The sequence below is a fragment of the Hemiscyllium ocellatum genome, chromosome 20 (genome assembly GCF_020745735.1).
Source record: "Hemiscyllium ocellatum isolate sHemOce1 chromosome 20, sHemOce1.pat.X.cur, whole genome shotgun sequence".
Taxonomy (NCBI): Eukaryota; Metazoa; Chordata; class Chondrichthyes; order Orectolobiformes; family Hemiscylliidae; genus Hemiscyllium; species Hemiscyllium ocellatum.
Window position 1 is genome coordinate 25639177 of NC_083420.1, and position 26614 is coordinate 25665790.

General features: G+C 41.9%; 1 protein-coding gene across 1 annotated transcript in view; it reads right to left on the reverse strand.

Annotated features, from left to right (window-relative positions):
• LOC132825415 (coronin-7-like) overlaps window positions 1–26614 on the reverse strand; it is a 163409-nt gene that overhangs the window by 133330 nt on the left and 3465 nt on the right. Inside the window, exons 2-5 of the mRNA XM_060840658.1 lie at window positions 9783–9879; window positions 4065–4145; window positions 652–722; window positions 232–415 (exon numbers count right to left, since the gene is read on the reverse strand). Of these exons, the coding sequence (XP_060696641.1) occupies window positions 232–415; window positions 652–722; window positions 4065–4145; window positions 9783–9879 (433 nt within the window). The remainder of the gene's footprint in view (window positions 1–231; window positions 416–651; window positions 723–4064; window positions 4146–9782; window positions 9880–26614) is intronic.

The following is a 26614-nucleotide window of genomic DNA, read 5'->3' on the forward strand; positions in this document are numbered from 1 at the left end:
GAAGTTGAAGCTCTACAAACACAAAGCAACGAAAAACTATGACTCAACTTAATGTTCATATTGCACAGTAAATACGAGATGCGTGTTACAGCTGCTATTTAACATGTAAATATGATTTATACTGATCACATTTTGCTTGTTAATTTATACTTACATTGATTTTGTATTGATCATTATTTATTTAAAATAAAAAGAAACCTCATACACCATCAGATTGTCCTCAAATCTCACCTGCCATTGCTTTCTTCTGTGAGACATCCCATATTTTGGCTGTATTTCCAGCTCCACTTGCTAAAACTCCATCTGCTGAAGGATGAAACAATACACATTCCACCCTCACAGCTTCTGGTCCCAGAGTGATGTTCTGTCCAGATGAAACCTGCTGAAAAGTGTCAGGTAGTCGCCACAGCTTTACCTGACCATCAGAAACATTTGATATTAAACACAAAGATTTTGTTCTATTTTGTTAATCAAATGCATTGAATATTTTTAGATCCCAAGACACAGCAGATGCAAAGGTAAAATACAGCCCCAACTTTCACCCACTACACCATTCCAAATAGGAATCAGTCCACATGGAGCAGCCCATTTCCTCATGATGGAACTTTCCCATCCCCTGCGCAGGATGTCCTGCAAAGAATGGTAGCTTACCGTCACATCAGCTGAACACGTTGCCAATAATTCATCATCAAATGGGGAGAAATCAAAATCAGTCACCAGATCTGTAACGAGAAAAGGCACCAGTTCATACTGACATTGCACAGCTCAAGGCCATGTAAGGTACACTAACATTCTGGTTACGCTACTGGACTGCCAATTCGGAAGTCTGGAATGGAGTGATAATCCAGAGACATGGATTCAAATCCCACCATAGCACCATGAGAATTTATATTGAGCAACACAATAGTTCTTTTTATTCTCTCAGCATTTATAGGCTTCACTGGCTAGGCACTTGCTTGAATACAGTAGAGTGGTTTACTGTTTCATTTCGACAGTATGATCACATGTAGGCCAGACCAAACAAGGACTGGAGATTTCCTTACTTAAGGAATATTAGTGAACCAGAGGGGTTTTCACAGCATAATGGTCACCATTGCTAAGGTTAAGGGCCACATCATCTGATAGGAAAATTGTCACACCTGAAATACAGACTGATGCTGTGTGTAAGGACCATGTGGAAGTTCCAGCACAGCCAATTCCGCAAAAGACATCAATAGGTCAGGAAAGTGACAGATCAGGAAAGTGAAGCTGAGGTCAAAGATCAGGTGTGATTTTCTGAATGCCTTTACAGACTTCAAGGGTCATATGGTCTACTCCTGCTGTTGTGTGATGTCAATGCCAACATGCCGTATCCAGGAATTTCAGAATAGGAGGCTATTTAGACCTTTGAAACTGTTTTGTCACTTAATGAAATCATAGCTGATCTACAATCCAATACAGAAATCTATCAATCTTAAATTTAAAATAATTAAAGGGAGCAGTCCAGAGTGTGCATATCTACCATAAAAATCTGGAATTAAGAGTCTAATGATGATCTTGAAACCACTGGCACTTATTGTCATAATCCATCTGATTCACTGATGGCCGTTAGGGAAGGAAAGTGACATCCTTAACTACTCTGGCCTACATGTGACTCCAGATTTACAGCAATGTGTTTTACTTTTAACTTGCCCCCTGGGCAATAAATATTGATCTAACCAGTGACAACCACATCCTATGAATGAAGTTTTTAAAAAAAGTAATTAATAATTGACTTAGCAGTAACTGCTATTTGCAGAATAACGTTCCAGATTTCATCCACCTTTACCGTGCAGAAGGATTTCGTCACATCACTCCTGAGAGTACAAACATTAAAGCAAAGTCAATGTTCCCTAGGCCTAGATGGAGTACATACTCCAACCAACAAACAGAGTTTCTACTTTCTATCCATATCCTTTCCTCTTAATATCTTGAAAACTTTAATTAAATCACTCCTTGGCTTTCCAGATTCTAAGGTTTAGCTCTAGTTTGTGCAATCTCTCTTATAATTTAACCATTGGAGTCCAGGTATATTTCTAATTAATGTGTGCAGCATTTGTTCTGAGACTAATATATTTTTTTGAAAGCGTGGTGTCCAGAACTGCCCAGTGTTCTCCAGTTGGGTTATAACCAGGGCTTTGTGTAGCTGAAGCCTGATTCTACAGCTTGCATCTTTGACCTCTTGATATAAGAAGGTCAATATTCCATTAGACAGGATGGGGAATTAAATGATTGTTTGAAAATGAGCAATGCTTAGGGTTACAGAGAGAAGACAGGAGAATGGCACTAAAGTGAGATACTCAAATGGAGAGCCATGCAGACATGATGGGTTGAAAGATCGCCTCTGTGCAGTGACAACTGTGATCAACATTTTAAATTGTCTTCTGTAAAACAAATAGTCCCAAATTTATTTGGATCTCTGCTGTGTAATTTTTCACTATTTTAAAAAGTACCATCTTGTCTTTTTTTAAGTGCAAAGTGGGCAATTTCATTTCACATTGAAATTAATTTGCTCCTGTTTTGCCCATCTATAACATTATGTTTCCATCTGTATTTCTTACAATGCCATAATTCTTTGCCTCATTGGAAAATATGAACATAAATGTGGGTTCCTATACCAACTTAAGTTGTTGACTCTCACACTAAAATGTTGAGGCCTGAACACAAATCCTTGCAGTATAATCATTAGTGACAGTACCTATTCATTAACTCTATTCTCCCAGCTCCAGTCAAGCAATTTCCTAATCAGTTTAATAGTTTATATTCAATGCTATGCATTAATTTTAGCCATGTTTCGTATCAGGAACTTTATCAAACATTTTCTTAAAAAAGTTCATATGAATAACATTCCATATACAATGCCTGTTCACTGCAGTAATCATTATTTCAAAGCATTCATAAGATTCATGAAACATGACATTCCATTATAATCCTATACTGGCTCTCCAATCCGAGGATTTTCTTTAATAACTTCATCTTTAATTATAAAGTCTAAATTTCCCATCGGATATTAGATTAACTAAGCTATAATTCCCTAGATTCAACTCTCATTTTGTTAGTTAAGATTAAGTACAACCTTCCAGTCTAAAGGTATGTATCACATCTTACCAAAGTTAAAGCCTACATTTCACATCTCTCAATCACCAATTTTCTTTGGCTGACTGTTGGTCCGTTATAGTTAACTGACAGAGGTCGGTCAGCATGGAATGGTTAACAGCTACATTATTGTTTTACCCTGCAATTATCAGGGTGATGCTAATATAATTCAAATGTAGGTTACAAAAAAAATAGAACCCCATAGCCTTGTGGTACAATAGTAGTGTCTGTACCTTGCAGACAGAATGTCTGGGTTCAAATTCCACCTGCCGTGTAGGTAGGTCATAGCATGGCCAAATAGGTTGATTAAAAATATCTACAAAGTTCTTCAGGCAGTAATGGTCAAGTGGTTAAGTCCATAGGATTAAAATCATTTGGAGTTGCCCAATGCAAGTTCTACCAACCACAAGGGATAATGTGGCAAAGTGTTAATGTTCCTACCTCTGGACTCTAAAACCCAGGTTCAAGGCCCACCCACCCAGGATGCATTGTGTCATAATATGCCTGACTGGTTCAATTAAAAATTATAGGGCTCCTATGGCATAGTGCAAATGCCCCTAGCTCAGAACCACAAGATCTGGGTTTAAGCTGCACCTACTCGAGATATGTCATAACATATGAACATGTTGATTAAAAACATTTACAAACCTTCAGAAGGAGGTGCTGATTATAGTTCTTAATCATCGAGATAGATTATGTGCAGCTCAGTTTATGCGGGAAAATACAAGCTCCCTGAACAGAACCAGCTTCAGCAAAAAACACAGCACAGTATCAGGCTAATGTGTGAAAATGATTAGAAATAGAATAGTCCACCACAATAGTAGTGACAACCACACGTAATGGCAGCAAAGAGGCAGTTCCCACTGAGCACCAAACTGCACTTTAATGACCAGAAGTGCTAACAGTACAGGATCCCATAGTAAGGCCCTTAGCAGTTTCTCTGCACTTACCTGCATGACAATGAAGCTCTAACACCTGCCGTTTATCTCCATTTCCAGTTTCCAGTGGCAGAATTCCTAAAGTCCCTCCTCCTGAATGAAACAACACAATGACTTTAGAATATAACCTGTTCAGAAAGGCAATGCATAATACTGACTCTCAGGACGTTATCATAAGGTCAAAAACATTACTGAGGTGTTGGGAGCTCAACAGCAACTCATTATTATAACTCATGAATCAGACTTCCTATTTGTATTATTTCCCTTTCTGGTGCTCAAGTCCATTCTAGTCTTATGCATGGTTTTGAACAGAGAATGAATCATTGCCTTAAACACAGGTGAGGTGCCAGAAGACTTGAAGGTTGCTCATGTTGTCCCTGTGTACAAGAAGGGTAGAGTAGGGATATTCCAGGTAACTACAGACCAGTGAGCCTGACGTCAGTGGTGGGAATGTTGCTGGAGAAGGTACTGAGGGATAAAATCTATTTATATTTAGAAAAGAATGAGAATATCAGTGATAGGCAACATAGTTTTGTGAGGGGAGATCGTGCCTTACCAACTTAATAGAGTTCTTTGAGGAAGTGACCAAGTTGATAGACAAAAGGAAGAGCTGTAGATTCATACACATGGCTTTTAGTAAGACGTTTGATAAGGATCCACATGGTAAACTAATGGAGAAAATGCACACGGTATTTAGGGTGTTCTAGCTAGGTGGATAAAGAATTGGTTGAACAACAGGAGACAAAGTGTTTCTCAAAATTAAGAAAGGTGACCAGTGCTGGGGCCACTGTTGTTTGCAATATACATAAATGATCTGAAAGAGGGCATTGTTGGTCTGATCAGTAAGTTTGCAGATGCCACGAAGATTGGTGGAGTAGCAGAAGGCATAGGGGACTGTCAAAGAATACAGGAGAATATAGATAGACTGGAAAGTTGGGTGAAAAAGTGGCAGATGGAGTCCAATCCAGTCAAATGTGAGATGATGCATTTTGGGAAGTCTAATTCTAGAGCGAATTACACAGTAAATGGAAGACCCTTGGGAAAAGTTGATGAGCAGAGAGATCTGGGAATTCAGGTCCATTGTACCCTGAAGGTGGCTGCACAGGTGGATAGAGTGGTCAAGAGGGCATATGGTATGCTTGTCTTCATCGGATGGGGTATTGAGTATAAGAGCTGGCAGCCCATTGCAGCTGAACCAAAGTCTTGTACATTTAGAATACTGTGTACAATTCTGGTCGCTACATTACCAAAAGGATGTGGATGCTTTAGAGAGGGTGCAGAGAAGGTTTAAGAGGATGTTTCCTGGTATGGAAGGTGCTAGTTATGAAGAGAGGTTGAGTAGATGGGGATTGTTTTCATTAGAAAAAAGGAGATTGAGGGGGAACCTGATTGAGGTCTTCAAAATCATGAAGGGTATAGACAGGGTGGATAGAGATAAACTTATTCCCAGGGTGAAGGATTCAATAACGAGAGGACACACTTTCAAGGTGAGAGGTGAAAAGTTTAAGGGGGATCCACGCGGCAAGTACTTTACACAGAGGATGGTAGGTGCCTGGAACGCGTTGCCAGCACTGGTAGTAGAGACAGGCACAGTAGATTCATTTAAGATGCGTCTGGACAGACGCATGAGTAGGTGGGGAGCAGAGGGATACAGATGCTTAGGAATTGGGTGACAGGTTTAGATAGTGGATTTGGTTTGGTTCAGGTTTGGAGGGCCGAAGGGCCGGTTACTGGGCTGTAAATTTTCTTTGTTCTTTGGCCATTTCTGTTGTTTGTTGACACATTTGGCACATTTAGTAGTAGAGATGTAAGTCTCTGATTACTCATTCTAGTTAGGTGCACTCCCCTCAATGCCTTCACATGCAAATATTGAGATTTTGGTATGTAGAACAATACAGCACATGAACAGGCCCTTTGGCCCATGATGTTGTGCCAAAGATGACACCAAATTAAACTAATCCCTTCTGTCTGCCCTTGGTCCATATTCCGCCACACCTTGCATAATCTTCTGTTAATTTAAAAGGTTCTTAAATGCCCCTATCATATCTGCCTCCACCGCCACCACTGACAGTGCATTCCAGACGGTGTAAACGAAAATTTGCCGCTCACATCCACTTTGAACTTTCCCCTTCTCAACTTAAAAACACGCCCCTTGTTTTAGACATTGCAACTCTGGGAAAAAAAAGAAGATTCTGGCCATCAACTCTATCCATGCATCCCTTAAATTCTATAGACTTTGATTAAGTCTCCTCTTAGCCTCCACTGCTCCAGAGAAAACAACCTAAGTTTTTCTAGCCTCTCCTTACAGCTCAAACCCTCTAGTCCAGCCAGCATTTTAGCAAACCTATTCTGCACCATCTCAAAAGCCTCTTTTCTGGAATGTGGCGACCAGAATTAAATGCAATACTCTAAGTGTGGCCTAACTAAAGGCTTATAAAGCTGCAACATGACATCCTGACTCTTCTACTCAATTCCTCAATCAATAAAGGCAAGCATGTCATATGCCTGCTTTACCATCCTATCTACTTGTGTGGCCACTTTCAGGGAGCTATGAACTTGACCCCCAAGATCCCTCTGTACATAATGCTGTTCAGGGTCCTGCCATTTACTGTACACTTTTCCTTAATATTTGCTCTCCCAATGTGCAGCACCTCACACTTACACAGTTTAAACTCCATCTGCCATTTCTTCACCCACATCTGGAACTGATCTATATCCTGCTGTATCCTTTGACAATCTTCTACTTTATCCACAACTCCACTGAACTTTGCATCATCTGCAAGCTTACTAACTCACCCACCTACATTTCATCCAAGTCATTTATATATGCCACAAACAGCAGAGGTCCCAGTACATATCCCTGAGGAACATCACTAGTCACAGATTCCTGCCTGAAAAACACCCTTCCACCACTACCTTCTGTCTTCTGTGAGCAAGCCAATTCTGAATCCATTAAGCTAAGTCACTGTGGATCCCATGCATCTTAAAACTTCTCAATGAGCCTACCATGAGGGACCTTCTCAAAAGCCTTACGAAAATCAACGTAGACAACACCCACTGCTCTAACCTCATCGATCACCTTAATCACCTCCTCAAAAAATTCAATCAAGTTAATAAGACATGTCCTGCCCTGCACAAAGCCATGCTGACTGTCCCTAATTCGGTCATGCTTTACCAAATGCACATAAATCCTATCCCTAAAATAAAATCCAATAGCTTCCCAACCACTGGTGTGACGCTCACCAGTCTATACGTTCCTGGATTATTCCCTTTGCCTTTCTTGAATAGAGGAACAACATTTGCTATTCACCAGTCCTCTAGCACCTCTCCAGTTGTTAATAGAGATCTCGGTCAAGGCCCCAGCAATCGCCTCACTTACTTCTCAATACACAGTATTCCATCAAGGAGGCTTGTACAGGAACAAGGTTAGGCCATTCAGTCCCTTTAATATGTTTCACCAATCACCAAGATTGATCTCACCTCAACTCTCATTACTTGCCTTTGCTGTATTCTCAATACCCTCAATGAATGAAAATCGATTCAATCACTTTGTTCAATTTCAATCATCCTTACAGCCACAATGCCTGGGAGAATGAGTTTGTTATTTCCACTACCCTGTGAAAAAGCACTTCTGATTTCGTGGCATGATTCTAATTTTAAGATGACAGACTGTGAGCAGGAAGCATGTGATACTATGCTGCAGCCAAATTCAAGCCCTGTGGAGATCAGCTAACTCCATCTAAGATAAGGCTCACAGGATATCTTGCTCAGAGTGGCTGGGTCACTTTGGCCATTTGGGCAGATGATGTGATGCAGTTATTGAACATAGGAACTCCTGGATACAAGAATAATCTCAGGCAAACAGGCATGCAACACTGCTTACAGCCTCAACAGCTTCAGCTCAGGAGTTCGAGCGAGGATTGAATTATCAATAATGTAGCAGAGAGAAGAAAAACTACCAGAACATTTTATTCAGTCATTTCCCTGAGGATAGTGTCCTCCGATTTGGTCAGGGAAAGGAGAGTGTGACTGCCAATAAGACAAGCAAAGGGACCTAGAGGGCTGGAGCACAGCCTCAGATTTACAATTGTATGACAAAATTTGAGGGATGTTTTTCAGCTGATTTGAAAAGACTGAGGGCTACAATGTAGATGAACTAACTGACCATGCACCATTGTACGGGAAGCCATTCAAGTGGAGAGCGCAAAAAGGAACAGTGGTATCAGGAGACAATATGGTAAAGGAGGTTGGCACTGTTCTCTGCAGCAAAGACCAACTGTCCAGAAGGCTGAACCCAGTACCATGGTTTGGGACAGAAGACAACTTAGACTGGGAGGGGAAGGATCCAATAAACATGGTCCATGGAGGTACCACCAACATAGGTAGGTCAAGTAAAAAGAGTATGAGGAGCTAGGCACCAAATGAAGCAGAACTCCAAAAGTTAATAATCGCTGGATTACTACCTCAGCTATATATCAATTGGCTTTGGACAAATAGCAGTAGAGAAATTAAAGCATGGCTCAAAGGCTGGTAAGGAAGATGTGATTTCCAATTTGTAGGGCACTGCTACTAGTACGTGAGAAAGTAGGGGCTTTATGATTGGGATAGTCTACACCTAAACAGTGCTGGATCCACTGTTCTAGCAAGCTACATAACTAGGCAAGTAAAGAGAGTTTTAAGTTCAATAGTGGAGACAAGGCCCTCAAACTGAGAAGATGTGGAAACACAAGAAGAGTAGAGTCAAGCCAAGAGTTCTAGAAGGTCTTTATATGGGAAATGATAAACAGACTGTGTCAAAAAAGGTTGGAGAATAGATATTTAAGAGCAAATCAACAGGTAAGATTACAGGCTACAGAAATCATAAAAGAATAAACCTAAAGATTCTATATCTACATGTATGATGCATCCAAAACAAAACATATGAACTGATAGCGTAAACAAAAATATGTTTAATCTGACTGCAGTTATAGATGCTATGAAATAGATTGAGACTTAAATGCTGAAGAGTATATAAACATGTAAAAGGACAGGTAGCTAGGAACAGGTAGACAGGTAGTCCTGCAAATTAATCGTAGTGTTAGGTCATCCCCTTTGATGTGCTTATTTCAGGGCAACAGGATATGACAACAGTTTACATATAGATGAAAATGTACATGTGTGGAAGTGGTGTACAGGTCCCTCTGAGGTTCTCTCAGACTTTGGGGTAACATGGTGGCTAGCACTGCTGTCTCGCAGTGCCAGGCACCCAGGTTTGATTCCCACCTCGGGCGACTGTCTTTGTGGAGATTGAACATTCTCCCAGTGTCTGCGTGGGTTTTCTCCCACAAACAGGTCAGGTGAATTGGCCATGCTAAATAGTCCATTAGTCAGGGGTAAATATAGATGAGGGGAATGTGTCTGGGTGGGTTCTCTTTGGAGGGTCGGTGTGGACTTGTTGGGCCAAAGGGCCTGTTTCCATACTGTAGGTAATCTAATCTAATCATGCGGTTTTGTAGTATTATCTTAAAAAAAACAGACCTTTTGAATATTTTTTAAGCAGAGGTAGATAGATTCTTGGTAAGGAAATGAAAGGTTATCAATGTGGAGGATACAGAAACAATCAGATCAGCCATGATTTTATTAGATGGCAGAGCAGACTCAAAAAGTTCCTCTCCTACTCCTAATGTTCACATGTTTGTATTAGGACGATTTCACACACTGAAGTCACTGTAGTCTATTTCTTGGTCTCACCTGGGCTCTGTGCATTGAAAGCGATGAAGGCACAGCTTGATTTGATATGATTTCCATAGGAGGCAGCAGAGCTTGACTTAATGTCATTGATCCAATCCTGCAGAGGTATTAAAATAAGATTTACAGCCTGAAAACTTCCTGTTCTAATCATGCTTTCCAAAATCAGCGATATTTCCCAACCTGACCTCATGACCAGGGGTCTCTATACCTGTTTTACAATTATTCCTTCTACCCATGTCATTCTACCATTGTCGTCTCTCTCTCTCTCCATATCGTACCAGACTGTCACATTAATGATAATGGTTTAAAAATCAAAACCTCATCAGGGATTGATTTATTCAATAGGTACATCGATCTTAAATAACACATTACAAGTTACAAGTCAACTGATTTCAATAGTGCTCAGAGCTTGAAGACACAAAGCAGACTAATTTGCAGGTGAAGTAGACACATAGCATAAGTCCTTAAAAGTGAATTTTTTTTTCTTTAATATAAGGTACAAACATGCAACATGCCCCTCCTTCCAAAAAGCAAGTTCAACTATTTACAACAGAAAATCAGCGTGAATCTCTATAATACAATTAGTTTGCTGATACATCCAGATCTCATGATGCTGACTTTAGATGAAGGATGTTGTCAATTGACATATCATCCGTTATTCCTGTTTGTGTTCAAATTTTCCTTTCAGGGACAGAGTTGCTGTCTCAGCATTTCGTTATCCTGATGCACCATAGCAATGTTTTGCTATAGGTTAGCCACTAAGTGATTACGTTCCTCAAGCTGTTTTGATTGGTTCTAATTTGTTTGGCATTTACAGTTCTGTTCCTCAACAGCTTTTAGCTCATTTTGAAGTTCCTGGTTTTACACCACGATTCTTTTAATGGGAGACTTTCACATACTGAAGTCACTGTGGCCACTGCGCAGTGATGGAAAGAGTGAATGTTTAAGATGGTGTATTTGATACTGTTACAACACACAAAAGATTCACCCCATTCAATAATCTGTGAAAATTCAAGAGGCCAAGAGTTATCCCAAAAGTCACTATTTAAAGTAAAAATTGACAACTTTTTTTAAGTCTAAAAGAGAATAATTAATTAACAACTATTTACAACTACTTTCTCTATCTTTTACCCTCCCCACTACAATATTAGTCCGATAAAACCCCCAATTAAGATTTACTGAAAAATTCAAATTTAAACACCAGCCAGCTGGCGAATCTTCTCTTTGTAACTTCCTCTGTAGATTTGCTCTCCAGTTTGGTGGCAATGTTTTCTCTTTGGGCAAACCCCTTCTCTACACAGGTACTTTTAAGAATTCTGACTAGCAGTCTACATCTGTTGGTCTTTTGGCAGTTCTCATCTAACTGTTCAATTTTCCCCGGTCTTATACCCCAAAGCATCAGATCGCTTCATTAGTCGCAATATTGTCAAAACATCAAATTCAAACTTGATTGGAGTTTGGTATTTTGGGGCATGATTTAAACTGACTGGCTGAATTTGAATTTGTTTTTTTTTGTCTCCAGGCAACCCAGCTAATCTAACTGTTCGACTGAACGTTACATTGTTACCTTATGCCGGACTTTCCTTGCTGGCTTTTAACTCTCTTAAAAAGGTACAGTACCTTATAATACCTCCTCCCGTAAGAAAATAATTAATCATCATAAGCTTATTACCAGTTTTGTTTCTTGTAGTCATTCAAAGAGCTCTGCCAACTATATCATATGATCTTTCCAGGACTTACTAAAGATCACTACATTGTCCAAATAGGCTGCAGAGTTTGTTAACCCAGCCACAACTCGGTTCCCAAGTCTTTGGAGTGTGGTGGGTGCGTTCTTCATTCCAAAGGGCGTCACTTTAAATTTATATAACCCATTTGGGCATACAAACACAGAAATTGCTTTCGCCGTCTCAGATAAAGGTACCTGCCAGTACCCATACATTAAGTCCAACTTGGTGATGTAATTGGCTTGTCTGACTTTCCTGATACAGTTCTCCAATCTCGGAATTAGACAGTAGTCTGATTTTGTAATGGGCGTTGACCTTCCAATAATCCACACAGAATCATTGAGTCCCATCCAGTTTGGAACTAAGATGATCGGCGAACTCCACTCACTCTGGCTTGGTTACAGCATGGCCTCCACCTCCATCTGGACCTGTTTGGCTTTGAAAGGATTAAGCTGGTAGGGGTGTTGTTTTAACAGAGCAGTATCCCCTACGTCAACTTCATGTACAAGAGCATTTGTCCTCCCTATCTGATTCTTACATATGTCCTTACACTGCATTCTATCCTCCTGACACAGATCGCTTACTAACCTATCTCACTCCTCAAGGACTTCTTCATTTTTTAAATCTATTTTGAGGCACATCAAAATCCACACCATCTGGATTTGATTCCTCACTTTGTGGGACAGTAACTTACACTGTTGCTCCAGTTCTTTCTCTTTCATATAATAGTGTCAACACATTCAAATGACATACCCGATACCTTTTTCTATCTGGCATCTTTACTAGATAGTTCACCTGACTCAACTTTTTCTCAATTTGATAGGGACCATTAACCCAAGCTTTGAATGGATCTCTGATCACTGGAAACAGTACTAACACATCATCCCTTCCGGAAACTATCTAAGTCTCAGAATTTTTATTTTCCACTTCTTTCGTTCATTCTTCCTCCAAACCAAAGGAGTAGCCATGGGCACCCGCAAGGTCCCCAGCTATGCCTGCCTCTTCGTAGGATATGTGGAACAGTCCATCTTCCACAGCTACACTGGCACCATTCCCCCACCTTTTCCTCCGCTACACCGATGATTGTATTGGCGCTGCCTTGTGCTCCCACGAGGAGGTTGAACAGTTCATCCACTTTACTAAAACCTTCCACCCTGACCTCAAATTTACCTGGACCGTGTCAGACTCTCCCCTCCCCTTCCTAGACCTCTCCAGTTCTATCTCGGGCAACCGAATCAACATTTACTATAAACCGACCGACTCCCACAGCTACCTAGACTACACCTCCTCCCACCCTGCCCCCTTTAAAAAGTCCATCCCATATTCCCAACTCCTTCATCTCCGCCGCATCTGCTCCCAGGAGGACCAGTTCCAATACCGAACAACCCAGATGGCCTCTTTCTTCAAAGAACGCAATTTTCCCTCAGATGTGGTCGATGATGCTCTCCACCGCATCTCCTCCACTTCCCGCTCCTCCGCCCTTGAGCCCCGCCCCTCCAATCGCCACCAGGACAGAACCCCACTGGACCTCATCTACCACCCCACCAACCTCCAGATACATCATATCATCCATTGCCATTTTCGCCACCTCCAAACGGACCCCACCACCAGGGATATATTTCCCTCCCCTCCCCTATCAGCGTTCCTACGTGACTCCCTCGTCAGGTCCACACCCCCACCAACCCAACCTCCACTCCCGGCACCTTCCCCTGCAACCGCAAGAAATGCAAAACTTGCGCCCACACCTCCCCCCTCACTTCCCTCCAAGGCCCCAAGGGATCCTTTCATATCCGCCACAAATTCACCTACACCTCCACACACATCATTTACTGCATCTGCTGCACCTGATGTGGCCTCCTCTATATTGGGGAGACAGGCCACCTACTTGCGGAACGTTTCAGAGAACACCTCTGGGACACCCGGACACACCAACCCAACCACCCTGTGGCTCAACACTTCAACTCCCCCTCCCACTCTACCAAGGACATGCAGGTTCTTGGACTCCTCCATCGCCAGACAATAGCAACACGACGGCTGGAGGAAGAGTGCCTCATCTTCTGCCTAGGAACCCTCCAACCACTAGGGATGAATGCAGATTTCTCCAGTTTCCTCATTTCCCTTCCCCCCCCCCCCCCCCCACTTTGTCTCAGTCCCAACCCTCGAACTCAGCACCACCTTCCTAACCTGCAATCTTCTTCCTGATCTCTCCGCCCTCACCCCCACTCCGGCCTATCACCCTCACCTTAACCTCCTTCCACCTATCGCATTTCCAATGCCCCTCCCCCAAGTCCCTCCTCCCTATCTTTTACCTTAGCCTGCTTGGCACATTTTCCTTATTCCTGAAGAAGGGCTCATGCCCGAAACGTCGATTCTCCTGCTCCTTGGATGCTGCCTGATCTGCTGCGCTTTTCCAGCAACACATTTTCAGCTCATTCTATACTGTGCCCTCTTTAGGTGCTATTCAGTCTACTCTACTTAGATTATGTATAGGTGAGGTGAGGTATAGGAGACGAAGTGTGAAATCTCCCACTTTGGTCCTGTCAATTTTTCTTTAATTAATTTTAAAGTCCCTCTCACTTCATGCCCGAACATTTACTCGAAGGGAGTGAACTGAGTATATTTGTTTGGGGCATCTCTAATGGCAAACAATACAAATGGGATACCTTTATCTCAATAATTCAGGTAATCCTGACAGTATGTTCTCAACATGAACTTCATGATGGGACCTTTCTAAAACTCCCTGGGAATCAGGATGATACGCCCTGGATTTAAAGTGTTGTATACCTAAGCTATTCATAGCCTCCTTAAGCAGCGTAGCTGTAAAATTTGACTCTTGGTCTGACTGAATCTCTCTGGGTAGCCCATACCATGTGAAGAAAACTATTAACTCCTTTACTACCCTTTTTCCTTGATACTCCGTAATGGAATTGCCTCTGGGAATTTGGTAGACTCATCCATTATGTTTAACAAGTATTGATTCCCACTTTTACTTCTCAGGAGGGGTCCTACACAATCAATTATTACCCACGTGAAAGGTTCTTCAAATCTGGGAACTGGCAACAAACTTGCTGGCTTACTACATCTGGCATGTATGACACATACGGCAAAAGTTAACCATATCTTTGTGCACTCCAGGCCAGTAAAAATGTTTTTGTACCTTAGCCTGAGTCTTTCATACACCTAAGTGACCTCCTAAAAGGTAGTTCATCTGCTACTGGAACATTGCCTGCCTGTATGCCACTGGCAACACAATCTCATGCACTTTGGCATAATTTTCCTCTGCACTAACCTGCTGTGGTCTCCTTTTCCATCTTATGATTCTATTTTTCAGATAAACCTGCAGAATATTCTCTGCCTCCTTTTCAGAGTAGGCATCCACATATATATCTTTTATCTGTTGCAAGACTTTTAGCCTTTCCTTACTAAAAACTTCTGTCTGACCATCTGCCTGTTCAGGTTTTTCCTGCGCCATTACGTCAAACAGGGTGTCCGCTAACTGAACCTCAGCTACCTCATCATTCTCTTTACTTTTCACTTTGTGCTGTGATTTATGATAGTGGGATCTGGTTACTACAGAGTCTAGGAAAATACCAGGGTATTAATTGCTCAGTCAATTAACTGTTTTAAATGCTCAGTTTCTTGGTCTTCCTTGAGCATCTCCATACAAGGGGTGTCACTCCCACATTGGAGCCTGCCAAATCATTTCCAAGTCTTGAGTTGGCACTCCAACCTGATCTTACATAGGGGAATGCTAAAATTCTGTCCATCTATCCCACAGATGACCACACTCTCAGGTAACAGATCAGAAAGAGTGCACATTCGCTCAACACTCACATTCAGCGATTGGTTAGATCCTGTATCTCTCAAAATTATAACTTCTGGTCTTTCTGAGTAAACTTTACCCACAGAAGCAAATTCTTTGGAGAGGTCAGGTACCTACTCCATACCCAGCCCCTGCCTAGGCTGTACGCTCTCCTTGGGATCTCCTTTACTACCTTCACTAAGGCCACTGGCTTAGCTTCTTTTACCACATCTTTCGCCACAGTGTCTTTCTTTAATGACAAGTGCTATCCCACCTTCTGGCAATGAAAACACCTTTTTCCAGTGTCCTTCTGAAACTATCGGCAATGTAACTGTGTGTCCTACTCCATTACAATGAAAACACCAGAGGTCTTTCACCTCCTGTCCACCCTCTTGAGCTTTTTTAACCTGTGATAAAATCTTACCAGTGTTCTCTATTCTTTGTTTCGTAGTGTAGGATCTCCCCTTCTCCCAACTTCTATCCCTCACAGGCTGGAATGTACCAAAACGTATTCATCTGCTAATTCTGCTGCCCTTCTCACTTCCTGAACTTTCTGTTCCTCCACATGAATTCTTACAATCTCGGAAGTGAGTTTTTGAACTCCTCCAGGAGAATAATCTCTCATAGAGCCTCAAAGGTCTTATCTATTTTTAAGGCCCACACCCATCTATCAAAATTACTAAAGTTTAATTATTTCAAGTTCAACAAACGCCTGTTTCTCTGACACACCTAACTGTCTGAATAATTTCCTTACAATTTCTGCTTTACTTTTGTCTTAGTTAAACCCAAATCTAACTTAATTGCTAATGTTAAAAGTATGACCTTTTTCTTTCATTCTAAACTTCCTTGGCAAATTTGAGAATCATCTTCAAATCCCAGAACCTCTTTAGCAATTTTGAGAGCAATTTCTCTCATTGTTAATTTAATCAACCACAAGTCATTGAAGTTCAAAAAAATGTCACACCTACGTTTTATTTAAAGATCTAGGACACTAACCTGCAAGTGTTTAAATCTGCTGGGATTTTTTGTACCCCCAAAGCTATTCAAATCTGTCAAAGCCAGTTCAAATCTCGGATGAAAGCCCTCAAACAGTTACAACCCGGGGTAAACACCTCTGTGCATTTAAACCTGATACACAGAAAAGATTCACCCCCTTCTGTAATCTGTGAAAATTCGAGAGGCCAAAAACTATCCAAAAGTCACTATTTAAAGAAAAAATGAATAACTTTTTAAAAAGTCTAAGTAAAAATAATTAATTAACAATAATTTACAACTCCTTTCTCTAACCTATCTTTTAACTTCCCCACCACAATACTAGTCTGATAAAAATCCCCAATTAAGATTTATTGAAAAATTCAAATTTCAAAACCAGCCAGCTGGCGAGTCATCTTTGTATCTTCCTCTCCATGCCGGTGCTGATGTTTTCTCTCTGGGCAAATTCTTTCTCTAAACAGGTAACTCTCACACAGAGTTCTGACTAGCAGCCTACATCTGTTGGTCTTTTGGCAGTTCTCCTCCAACTGTTCAATTTTCCCTAGTCTTATATTACCCAAAGCATCGGATCGTTTCATTGGTTTTAACCAATCCAACTCTTGTTCGGAGTTTGGTATTTTGGAACATAATTTAAACTGATTGGCCGAATTTGAATTTTTCTTTGTCTCCAGCCAACCCAGTTAATCCAGCTGTTCAACCAAATAACAGGTACCAATTGAATAGACTGCTTTGTCCTGGATGGTGTAAAGCTTTTGAGTGCTATTCAGCCAAGTGAAGAACATTCCATTACAGTCCTGAACTGTGCTTGGTAGGTGATGGGCAGGCTTTGGGTAATCAGGAGTCACTAATCATTGCAGAATTCCCACCCGCTGGCTTGATCTTGTAAACAAAGTATTTATACAACTGGTCCAATTCACATCGGTTTCTGAAGGATAGTAACAACAGGAATCTCAAAAGTGGTGGATTCAGTGATGGTTATGCCATTGAATGCCTTGAGGACATGATGCGAACTTATGAACATAAAAACTAGGAGCAGGAGGCAGCCATCTGGCCCTTCGAGGCTGCTCCACCATTCAATAGGACATCGCTGATCTTTTCAAAGAGTCAGCTCCACTTAATGCAGTCTCACCGTATCTCTTAATTCCTTTTGTCATGACAAGGCAGTGAACCCTTCTGTTAATTAACCCAAGCACCCAGAAAAGCTCACATTGCTACGTAATCTGTTCAAGTATGAGTGACAGAGAACTTCCAAATTCCACTATTTAAAGAAAACAAATATCAATTTATTCTTTAACTCTAAAAATGAACATTAAACAACTATTTACAACGCTAAGACTTCTTTCTCTAAAATGTTTGATATCTACCTCCCACTCTATAAACAATATGCTGTTCTGATAAAAATCTATATTAAAATTTCATCAAGTTAAGTTCAAAACCACACAGTTGCTGTCGTTATCAGTGTCCGTCTTCCTCTGGCTATAGATTTCCCTGGGTTGTCTTTGGTCTTTTACTGCAAAGATATTTCATATGAAATAGGTACCTTTGATAGACAGTGGGTTGCTGGCAGTTACTTTAGCGAAGGCAGTTGGTCTCTCTCTGGCTAAGTCTCAAAATGCCTGCATCTTTATACTCCAAACATTGGATTATCGCATTGCTTTGATGTTGACAAAACAATAAATTCAAAATCAATTGGGCTTTAGTAACTGGGGCATAATTTAAACTGATTTGTTAAATTCAAATAGTTGCCAACATAGCTACCAAAACTCAGGTATTTGATTCACAGCCCAATGTTACATATTTTCAATTTTTCAGTACATACGGAGACTGCTAGTCAGTCACAGAACAGAGGCCAGCAAGTTCTCAGTGAAAACAGCATTCACACTCTCAAAGGTACAGTACATGTCGTCAACTTCATAACACTTTATTGTTCAAAAAAACAACTTAGCTTTAAAAATGTTTACTGAAGTAGTGTCAACTACTTCACTGGACAGGGAATTCCATAGATTTACAACCTTCTGGGTGAAGAAGTCTCTTCTCAATTCAATCCTAAATCTGCTTCCCCTTATTTTGAGGTAATTCCTTCTTGCCCTAGTTCCACCTGCCAGTGGAAACATCCTCTCTACTCATCTATCTCCTTCATAATTTTATATGTTCCCATAAGATCCCCACTCATTCTTCTGAATTCCAATGAAGATAATCCCAGTCTACTCAGACTCTCCTCATAGTGGTTAGCACTGCTGCCTCACAGCGCCTGAGACCCGGGTTCAGTTCCCGACTCAGGCGACTGACTGTGTGGAGTTTGCACGTTCTCCCGTGTCAGCGTGGGTTTCCTCCGGGTGCTCCGGTTTCCTCCCACAGTCCAAAGATGTGCGGGTTAGGTGAATTGGCCATGCTAAATTGCCCGTAGTGTTAGGTAAGGAGTAAATGTAGGGGTATGGGTGGGTTTCGCTTCGGCGGGTCGGTGTGGACTTGTTGGGCCGAAGGGCCTGTTTCCACACTAAGTCTAATCTAATCTAAAAAATAAGTCAACCATTTCAACTCCGGAACCAACCTAGTGAACCTCCTCTGGACCCCCTCTATTGCCAGTACATCCTTTCTCAAATAAGGAGACCAAAACCACACAGTATGCCAGGTGTGGCCTACCAGCACCCTGTACAACTGCAACATAATTTTCCTGCTTTTAAACTCAATCGCTTTAGCAATGAAGGACAAAATTCCATTTGCCTTCCTAACTACCCATTGTATCTGCAGACCAACCCCCTGTGATTCATGCACAAGGGAACTCCTAGGTTCGTCTGCATAGCAGCATGCTGCAACGTTTTAGCATTCAAGTAATAAGCCTTTTTACTGTTACTCCTACCAAAATGGATGACTTCACATTTATTAACATTGCATTCCATCTACCAGACCTTTCCGCACTCACTCAATGTATCTATGTTCCTCTGCAAAGTTTCAAGTACTCTACACACTTTGCCCTACCACTCATCTTCGTGTCATCTGCAAACTTTGACACACTATACGTCGTCCCCAATGCCAAAGCATCTATATAAGTTGTGAATAATTGCAGTCCCAACACTGATCCCTGAGGCGCACCACTCGTTACTGATTGCCAGCCAAAACAGCACTCACTTATCCCCACTCTTTGCTTCCTGTTAGTCAACTAATCCTCAACCCATGCTAATTCTTTACCCTCACTTGTTTCGATGAAGTTAAAAACCACACCACACCAGGCTATAGTCAAACAGGTTTATTTGGAACACTAGCTTTCAGAGCACTGCTCCTTCATCAGGTGGTTCTGGAGCAGGACCATAATAGATTACAGTGTCATGCAACTGAAATGATACATTGAACAAACCTAGATTGTTGTTAAGTTTTTAAAGATGTTACTTGCCCAACCTGAAAAATATCCAGGCCCTGTTGCAAATGGACATACATTGTGCCAGTATCTCAGAAGTCACAAGTGCTTTTGCACAATCTGCAAACAACTCCACTTCTGACATTGAGGAGGAGGAAGGTCATTGATGCAGAGTACATTATCTTTGCTAGCTTCAATGCTTCATTCAGTTGGTGTTGAGATATTGTGTTATGAGTTTGTGTTATATGGTATCTTTACTAACTCACTCACCAGCTCGCTATATTCATTAATACCGGATTTGGAAATGCAGGTCTTGAACTGGGGTGTACAAAATTAAAAATCATACAACACCAGGTTTATTTGGAAGCGCTAGATTTTGGAATGCTGCTCCTTCATCAGGCATACTCCACAACCACCTGATGAAAGCTAGAGCCTCCAATAAATGTGTCGGACTAAAACCTGGTGTTGTGTGATTTTTAACATTAACATTAATGTCCATTCATTCATAACCCTTTACTAACCAGTTATTTACAATAACACTCTTTCAGTCATTCATAAAACCGCGGTTCTGTAGTATATTTTACTATCCAAATTTAAACAATCCTTTCAAACCTATTACTACATTTCACACCTTATCAGCTCTTGCAACAAGCAATGTTTACCTCTGAATCAGTGTCGCATAAAGAACAATACCAGCCCCATCAAGTCTCCATGAAACATTATAATAATAATCAGCCCTTACCAACCAGTTTCCCCTATTAGTAAGAACCTGTTAAATACCTTTTAACTGGGACATTATCCCTTTAAGAAACTAACTGACAAAGCAGTGCTTCCATTAAATTGCATGAATGAAACTCATACCTGTAAATTACAAATAAATCTCACAACCCAGCTACAGTAATCATTTTAACATCCTTTATTAAGTATAGTACAATTTCTAACCTATTTACAGCATATAGGTCAAGTAGTTTTACCAACATTTAGTAATTTAAAAGACAAAAGAATTAAAACTTCTTAATTATGCAAACAAACCAGACAGACACTCTTAATCCCATGTGCTAAATTTAGCACGTTTTAACCGATCTCCTGTCTCCCCTGACAGAAGCCACTCAAAGAGGTAAAAACAAGGACTGCAGATGCTGGAAACCAGAGTCTAGATTAGATTGGTGCTGGAAAAGCACAGGTCAGGCAGCATCTGAGGAGCAGGAAAATCGACGTTTCTGGCAAAAGCCCGTCATCAGGAATAGAGGCAGAGTGGAGAGATAAATGGGGGGGGGGGGGGGGGGGGGGGAGGAGAGAATGGGGAGAAAATAGCATAGAGTACAATAGGTGAATGGAGGTGGGGATGGAGGTGATAGGTCAGAGAGGAGAGTGGGGGAAGGTAGCAAAGAGTACAATGGGTGAATGAGGATGGGGATGAAGGTGATAGGTCAGGGAGGGGGGTGGAGTGGATAGGTGGAAAGGAAGATAGGCAGGTAGGACAGGTCATGAGGGTGATGCTGAGCTGGAAGGCTGGAGCTGGGGTGAGGGGGAAGGGGAAATGAGGAAACTGGTGAGATCCACATCGATGCCATGGGGTTGAAGTTTTCTGAGGCAGAAGATGAGGCGTTCTTCCTCCAGGCATCGGGTGGTGAGGGAGAGGCAGTGGAGGAGGCCCAGGACCTCCATGTCCTCGGCAGAGTGGGAGGGGGAGTTGAAATGTTTGGCCACAGGGCAGTGGGGTTGATTGGTGCGGGTGTCCCGGAGATGTTCCCTAAAGCACTTTGCTAGGAGGTGTTCCGGCTCCCCAATGTAGAGGAGACCAACGGATACAATAAATGATATTGGTGGATGTGCAGGCGAAACTTTGAAGGATGTGGAAGGCTCCTTTGGGGCCTTGGATGGAGGTGAGGGAGGAGGTGTGGGCTCAGGTTTTTCAATTTCTGCGGTGGCAGGGGAAGGTGCCAGGATGGGAGGGTGGGTTGTAGGGGGGCGTGGACCTGACCAGGTAGTCACGGAGGACACGGTCTTTGAGGAAAGCAGAGATGGATGGGGAGGGAAATATATCCCTGGTGGTGGGGTCCGTTTGAAGGTTGCGGAAATGTCAGATGATGTGGTTTACGTGAAGGTTGGTAGGGTGGAAGGTGAGCACCAGAGGGGTTCTGTCCTTGTTACGGTTGGAGGAGTAGGGTTTGAGGGAGGAAGGGCGGGACATGGATGAGATGTGTTGGAGGGCATCTTTAACCACGTGGGAAGGGAAATTGCAGTCTCTAAAGGAGGCCATCTGGTGTGTTCTGTGGTGGAACTGATCCTCCTGGGAGCAGATACAGCAGAGGCAGAGGAATTGGGAATACGGGATGGTATTTTTGCAGGAGGTAGAGTGGGAAGAGGTATAATCCAGGTAGCTGTGGAGAGTCGGGGGGTTTGTAAAAAATGTCAGTGTCAAGTCGGTCGTCATTAATGGAGATGGAGAAGTCCAGGATGGGGAGGGAGGTGTCAGAGATGGTCCAGGTGAATTTAAGGTCAGGGTGGAATGTGTTGGTGAAGTTGATGAATTGCACAACCTCCTCGCGGGAGTACGAGGTGGCACCAATGCAGTCATCAATGTAGCAGAGGAAAGATGGGGAGTGGTGCCGGTGTAACTACAGAAGATGGACTGTTCTATGTAACCAACAAAGAGACAGGCGCCACTCAAACCTTTGTGTACTACAGATAAAAATTTGTAACATCATACAACTGGAATTTTAATTTATGTAAGAACTGTGTATAAAGGGGCTCCTGGAAGAATTGTATTTCGATATTCTATTGCCACCTCAAACTTGTGCTGTGATTGCCGAATGAAAGAAGCTATTTTGCCACTCACCTATTCTGGTAACTATTTGAACACAGTGTTCAACATGGATACTATTCCAACAGCCAAAAGGACAATGTTGTGGGTACTAGGAAGTTTTCTTATTCAGATTTGACCCAATGCCACAAGCTTTCAGGAGCCTGAAGTTAACGTTGTGGACTTTTAGGGTAACTTCCTCCTCACTGCGTTCCATTGAACCATCACTTCTGGTGGGTCTGTATCATCAGTGGCATAGTACATAGGGGAATAGTGATGATGGTATCAGTAATATTGGCTACAAGGTATGATTCAGTACAAGTATGATTACAGGAGACTATTCCTTGATTTAGTCTGTGGAACAGCTCTCCCAATTCTTAAGAACTTTTAAGAGTGACACTGTAGTTTTCAGTTTCTAAGTCAACATATGATGGTTCTTCCAACTGAGTTTCTTTTTGACTGTAACAGTTTCAAACAACTGAATGGTTTGCTATGCTATTTCAGAGAGGATTGAACAGTCAACCAGAATGTAAGCAGCAAGGCACCATCTGGTAATTCTTTGGTCTTTAACCCTCCACACGAATCTTTTCTTTGATCTTGAAACCAGTCCTCACCAACACCCTGCTTGGCAATTAATACAAGATTACAGCCTATTTCTTCTGCCTGGCCTAGCAGCACCTATGTAGGTCTTCTTCCTCAAATCTCTCCGACTGACTGACTTAAACAGGCTGTACACATTTTGGACAGATGCCTCCTTTGTGTCAAGATGCTAAAACCTGTACATCAGGTTTTAGCAAGCTTTCGCTGCTCGTTGGATGCTGCCTGAACTGCTGTGCTCTTCCAGCACCACTAATCCAGAATTTGGTTTCCAGCATCTGCAGTCATTGTTTTTACCTATGGGCGGCATGGTGGCTCAGTGTTTAGCACTGCTGCCTCACAGCACCAAGGACCCGGGTTCGATTCCAGCCTCAGGCAACTGTCTGTGCGGAGTTTGCATATTCTCCCCGTGTCTGCATGGGTTTCCTGGTTTCCTCCCATAGTTCAAAGATATGCATGCTAAATTGCACATAGTGTATGGTGCATTAGTCAGAGGGAAATGGGCCTGGGTGGGTTACTCTACGGAAGGATGGTGTGAACTTGTTGGACTGGAGGGCCTGTTTCCACATTGTTGGGGAATCTAATCTATGGCTTTGGCTCACAACTTTGGCTCTGGACAGACTTAGTATAAGGTCACATGCCTTTCTCCAAGCTAACCTATTTCACTTTGAATTGACTGTTTATAAAATTCTGCATTTGTAACAATTACTGGTCAGAAAATACGATTCAAAATTGATTGTTGACTGAGCAACTTAGCTTGTAAATAGATACTTGTAAGAAAATGTTATCATTTCCTTCTCTCCCAAAGTCCCCAGCTGAAAACAAACATTCATTTCCAAATCTACTGCAAGACTTGTATCCACTAATTACAACTGACCCCTTGAATCTAAGCCAGGAGGGACGTGAATGATAAAGGTGTCCTGTGTGAGGCACCACATGTATCACATTTTTAAAGGTACTTAACCAACAAATCATAAAATGAAGATAAGAACAGAACTAGAAACCAATAACAACTTAGAAATTTCCTGCACTAAACTGACAGATAAAATGCTAACTCCTTACTAATGTAAATGCAAACTGCTGAATAGGAAGGCTGCAATGGGAGTGGCCAAATCATGTACTTGCAAACATTTGATTGGACCAGTTCCAATTCAATATCATAATCATTGTTTAATCACCAGTTAACGGATCACATCATAAAAACTGCTTTCTGCTCTCTGTACTGGCTTGACTCATGAACATTTGCCCTTAAAGATACTCTCTACAGTTAATTTATGCAATATCATCTTGTCTCAAAGAAATTAAAGGCAAAAAGTTGCTTTCATGTTCAGCAAATATCAATTAAAGAATAAAACTTTGATTATTTCTCCCAGGCCCATTTTCTGATTACTTGCAGAACAGAACTTAATCTCTGTGGCCAAACTGCCCTATATCCCAAAGGACTAATACTGAACTTGCAGAAATGTTACATTGACAGCAGTTAAAATATTAGGTACCTACAGCGTGGAAACAGGCCCTTCAGCCCAATAAGTCCACACTGACCCTCCGAAGAGAAACCCACCCCCTTTATTTACCCCTGACTAATCCACCTAGCACTATGAGCAATTTAGCATGGCCAATTCACCTAATCTGCACATCTTTGAACTGTGGGAGGAAACCGGAGCACCCGGAGGAAACCCACACAGACACGGGGAGGTGGGAATTGAACTCAGGTCCCTGGTGCTGTGAAGCAACAGTGCTAACCACTGAGCCACTGTGCCTCCCACTTTTTTTTTGTGGAATTCTCCAATATACACTCTAATATAAAATTAGGAGCAGAGCAGACCGTTCAGCCCCTCATGCCTGCTTCATTATTCAATAAGATCCTGGTTGCTTTGTTTGTGTCTCAAATTCTAAGTCTCATCGAACCTTCAAAACCTTGAATTCTTGTTGGCAAGGAAATCAACCTACTGCTTTAAAATTACTCGATGATCCTGCCTATAACACCTTGTGAGGTAGAGGGTTCCAAACTCTCTCATTTGCAAAGTGGAAAAAAATTCTCATCTCATTCCTAAAAGGATGACCCCCTAACTTTAAAACAGCCCCACTATTTCTGGACCTACCCATAGGAGGAAACATCCATTCTACATCCACTTGATGCTCAGGGGTGACCTGATAGAGGTTTACAAAATTATGAGGGGCATGGATAGAATAAATGGCAAAGTCTTTTCCCTGGGGTCGGGGAGTCCAGAACTAGAGGGCATAGGTTTGGGGTGAGAGGAGAAAGATATAAAAGAGACCTAAGGGGAAACTTTTTCACAGAGGGTGGTACGTGTATGAAATGAGCTGCCAGAGGATGTGGTGGAGGCTGGTACAATTGCAACATTTAAGAGACATTTGGATGGGTATATGAATAAGAAGGGTTTGGAGGGATATGGGCCGGGTGCTGGCAGGTGGGACTAGATTGGGTTGGGATATCTGGTTGGCATGGACGGGTTGGACCAAAGAGTCTGTTTCCATGCTGTACATCTCTATGACTCTATGACCCTCAGGATCTTAAATACTTCAAACAAGTCACCCCTCAATCTTCCACACCACTAAAAAATCAGCCCATTCGATCAACCTATCCTTTCATACAATCCACTCATTCTTGATATAAACTCAGTAAACCTCCTGTATGACTATTATGAAATCTACTGAGCCTTTAGGTTTGCCTTTCTGTTATTTTTGTATCACCTCCACTATTTAGTTTAAACCCTCTCCACTTCTTGTTAAAAGATTTGCTAGAGCACTGGTCAAGGCACATTTCAGTTGCAGATCATCCCAACAATATGGCCCATGTTCTCAAATACTGATACCAGTGCTCCATGAACCAAAGCTCACTTTCCCTATATTATCTTTCATGTCATATTCCCTAGTCGTGTCTTCTGCCAATTTGTACATGGCTCACATAATGAGAGATTATTAACATTAGGTTTTTGCTGTTCAATGTGATGTCTGCTCCTCATATCTGTCTAAGCAAAACATCTTTCCTCGTACCTATGTCACTAGTACTTACAAGGACCACAACAAATTAACCCTTCCCCTTCTGAATCCTGAACAAACATCCCAAATCTTGGCACCAGGTAGGCAACAGTCTATTGGTATCATGCTTTCAGCTACACAGTTAGGGTGAGAGGGGAAATATATAAAAGAGGCCTAAGGAGCAACGTATTCATGCAGAGGGTGGTATGTGTACGGATTGAACTGCCAGAGGAAGCGGTGGAGGCTAGTAGAATTGCAACATTTAAAAGGCATCTGGATGGGTATATGAGTAGGAAAGGTTTGGAGGGATATGGGTCAGGTGCTGACAGGTGGGTTTAGATTGGGTTTGGGATAACTGGTCCGCATGGATGAGTTGGACCAAAGGGTCTGTTTCTGTGCTGTACATCTCTGACTCTATAACAGTGTCTATTCTCTCTCACTATACTATTCCCTACTTTTTACAGTCCCCACATGCTTATTTTCCTCTATCACAGTGCCATGGTCCTTCAGCTCATTCATTCAAACAGAAAGAACCTTAAACTTGTTGCAAAT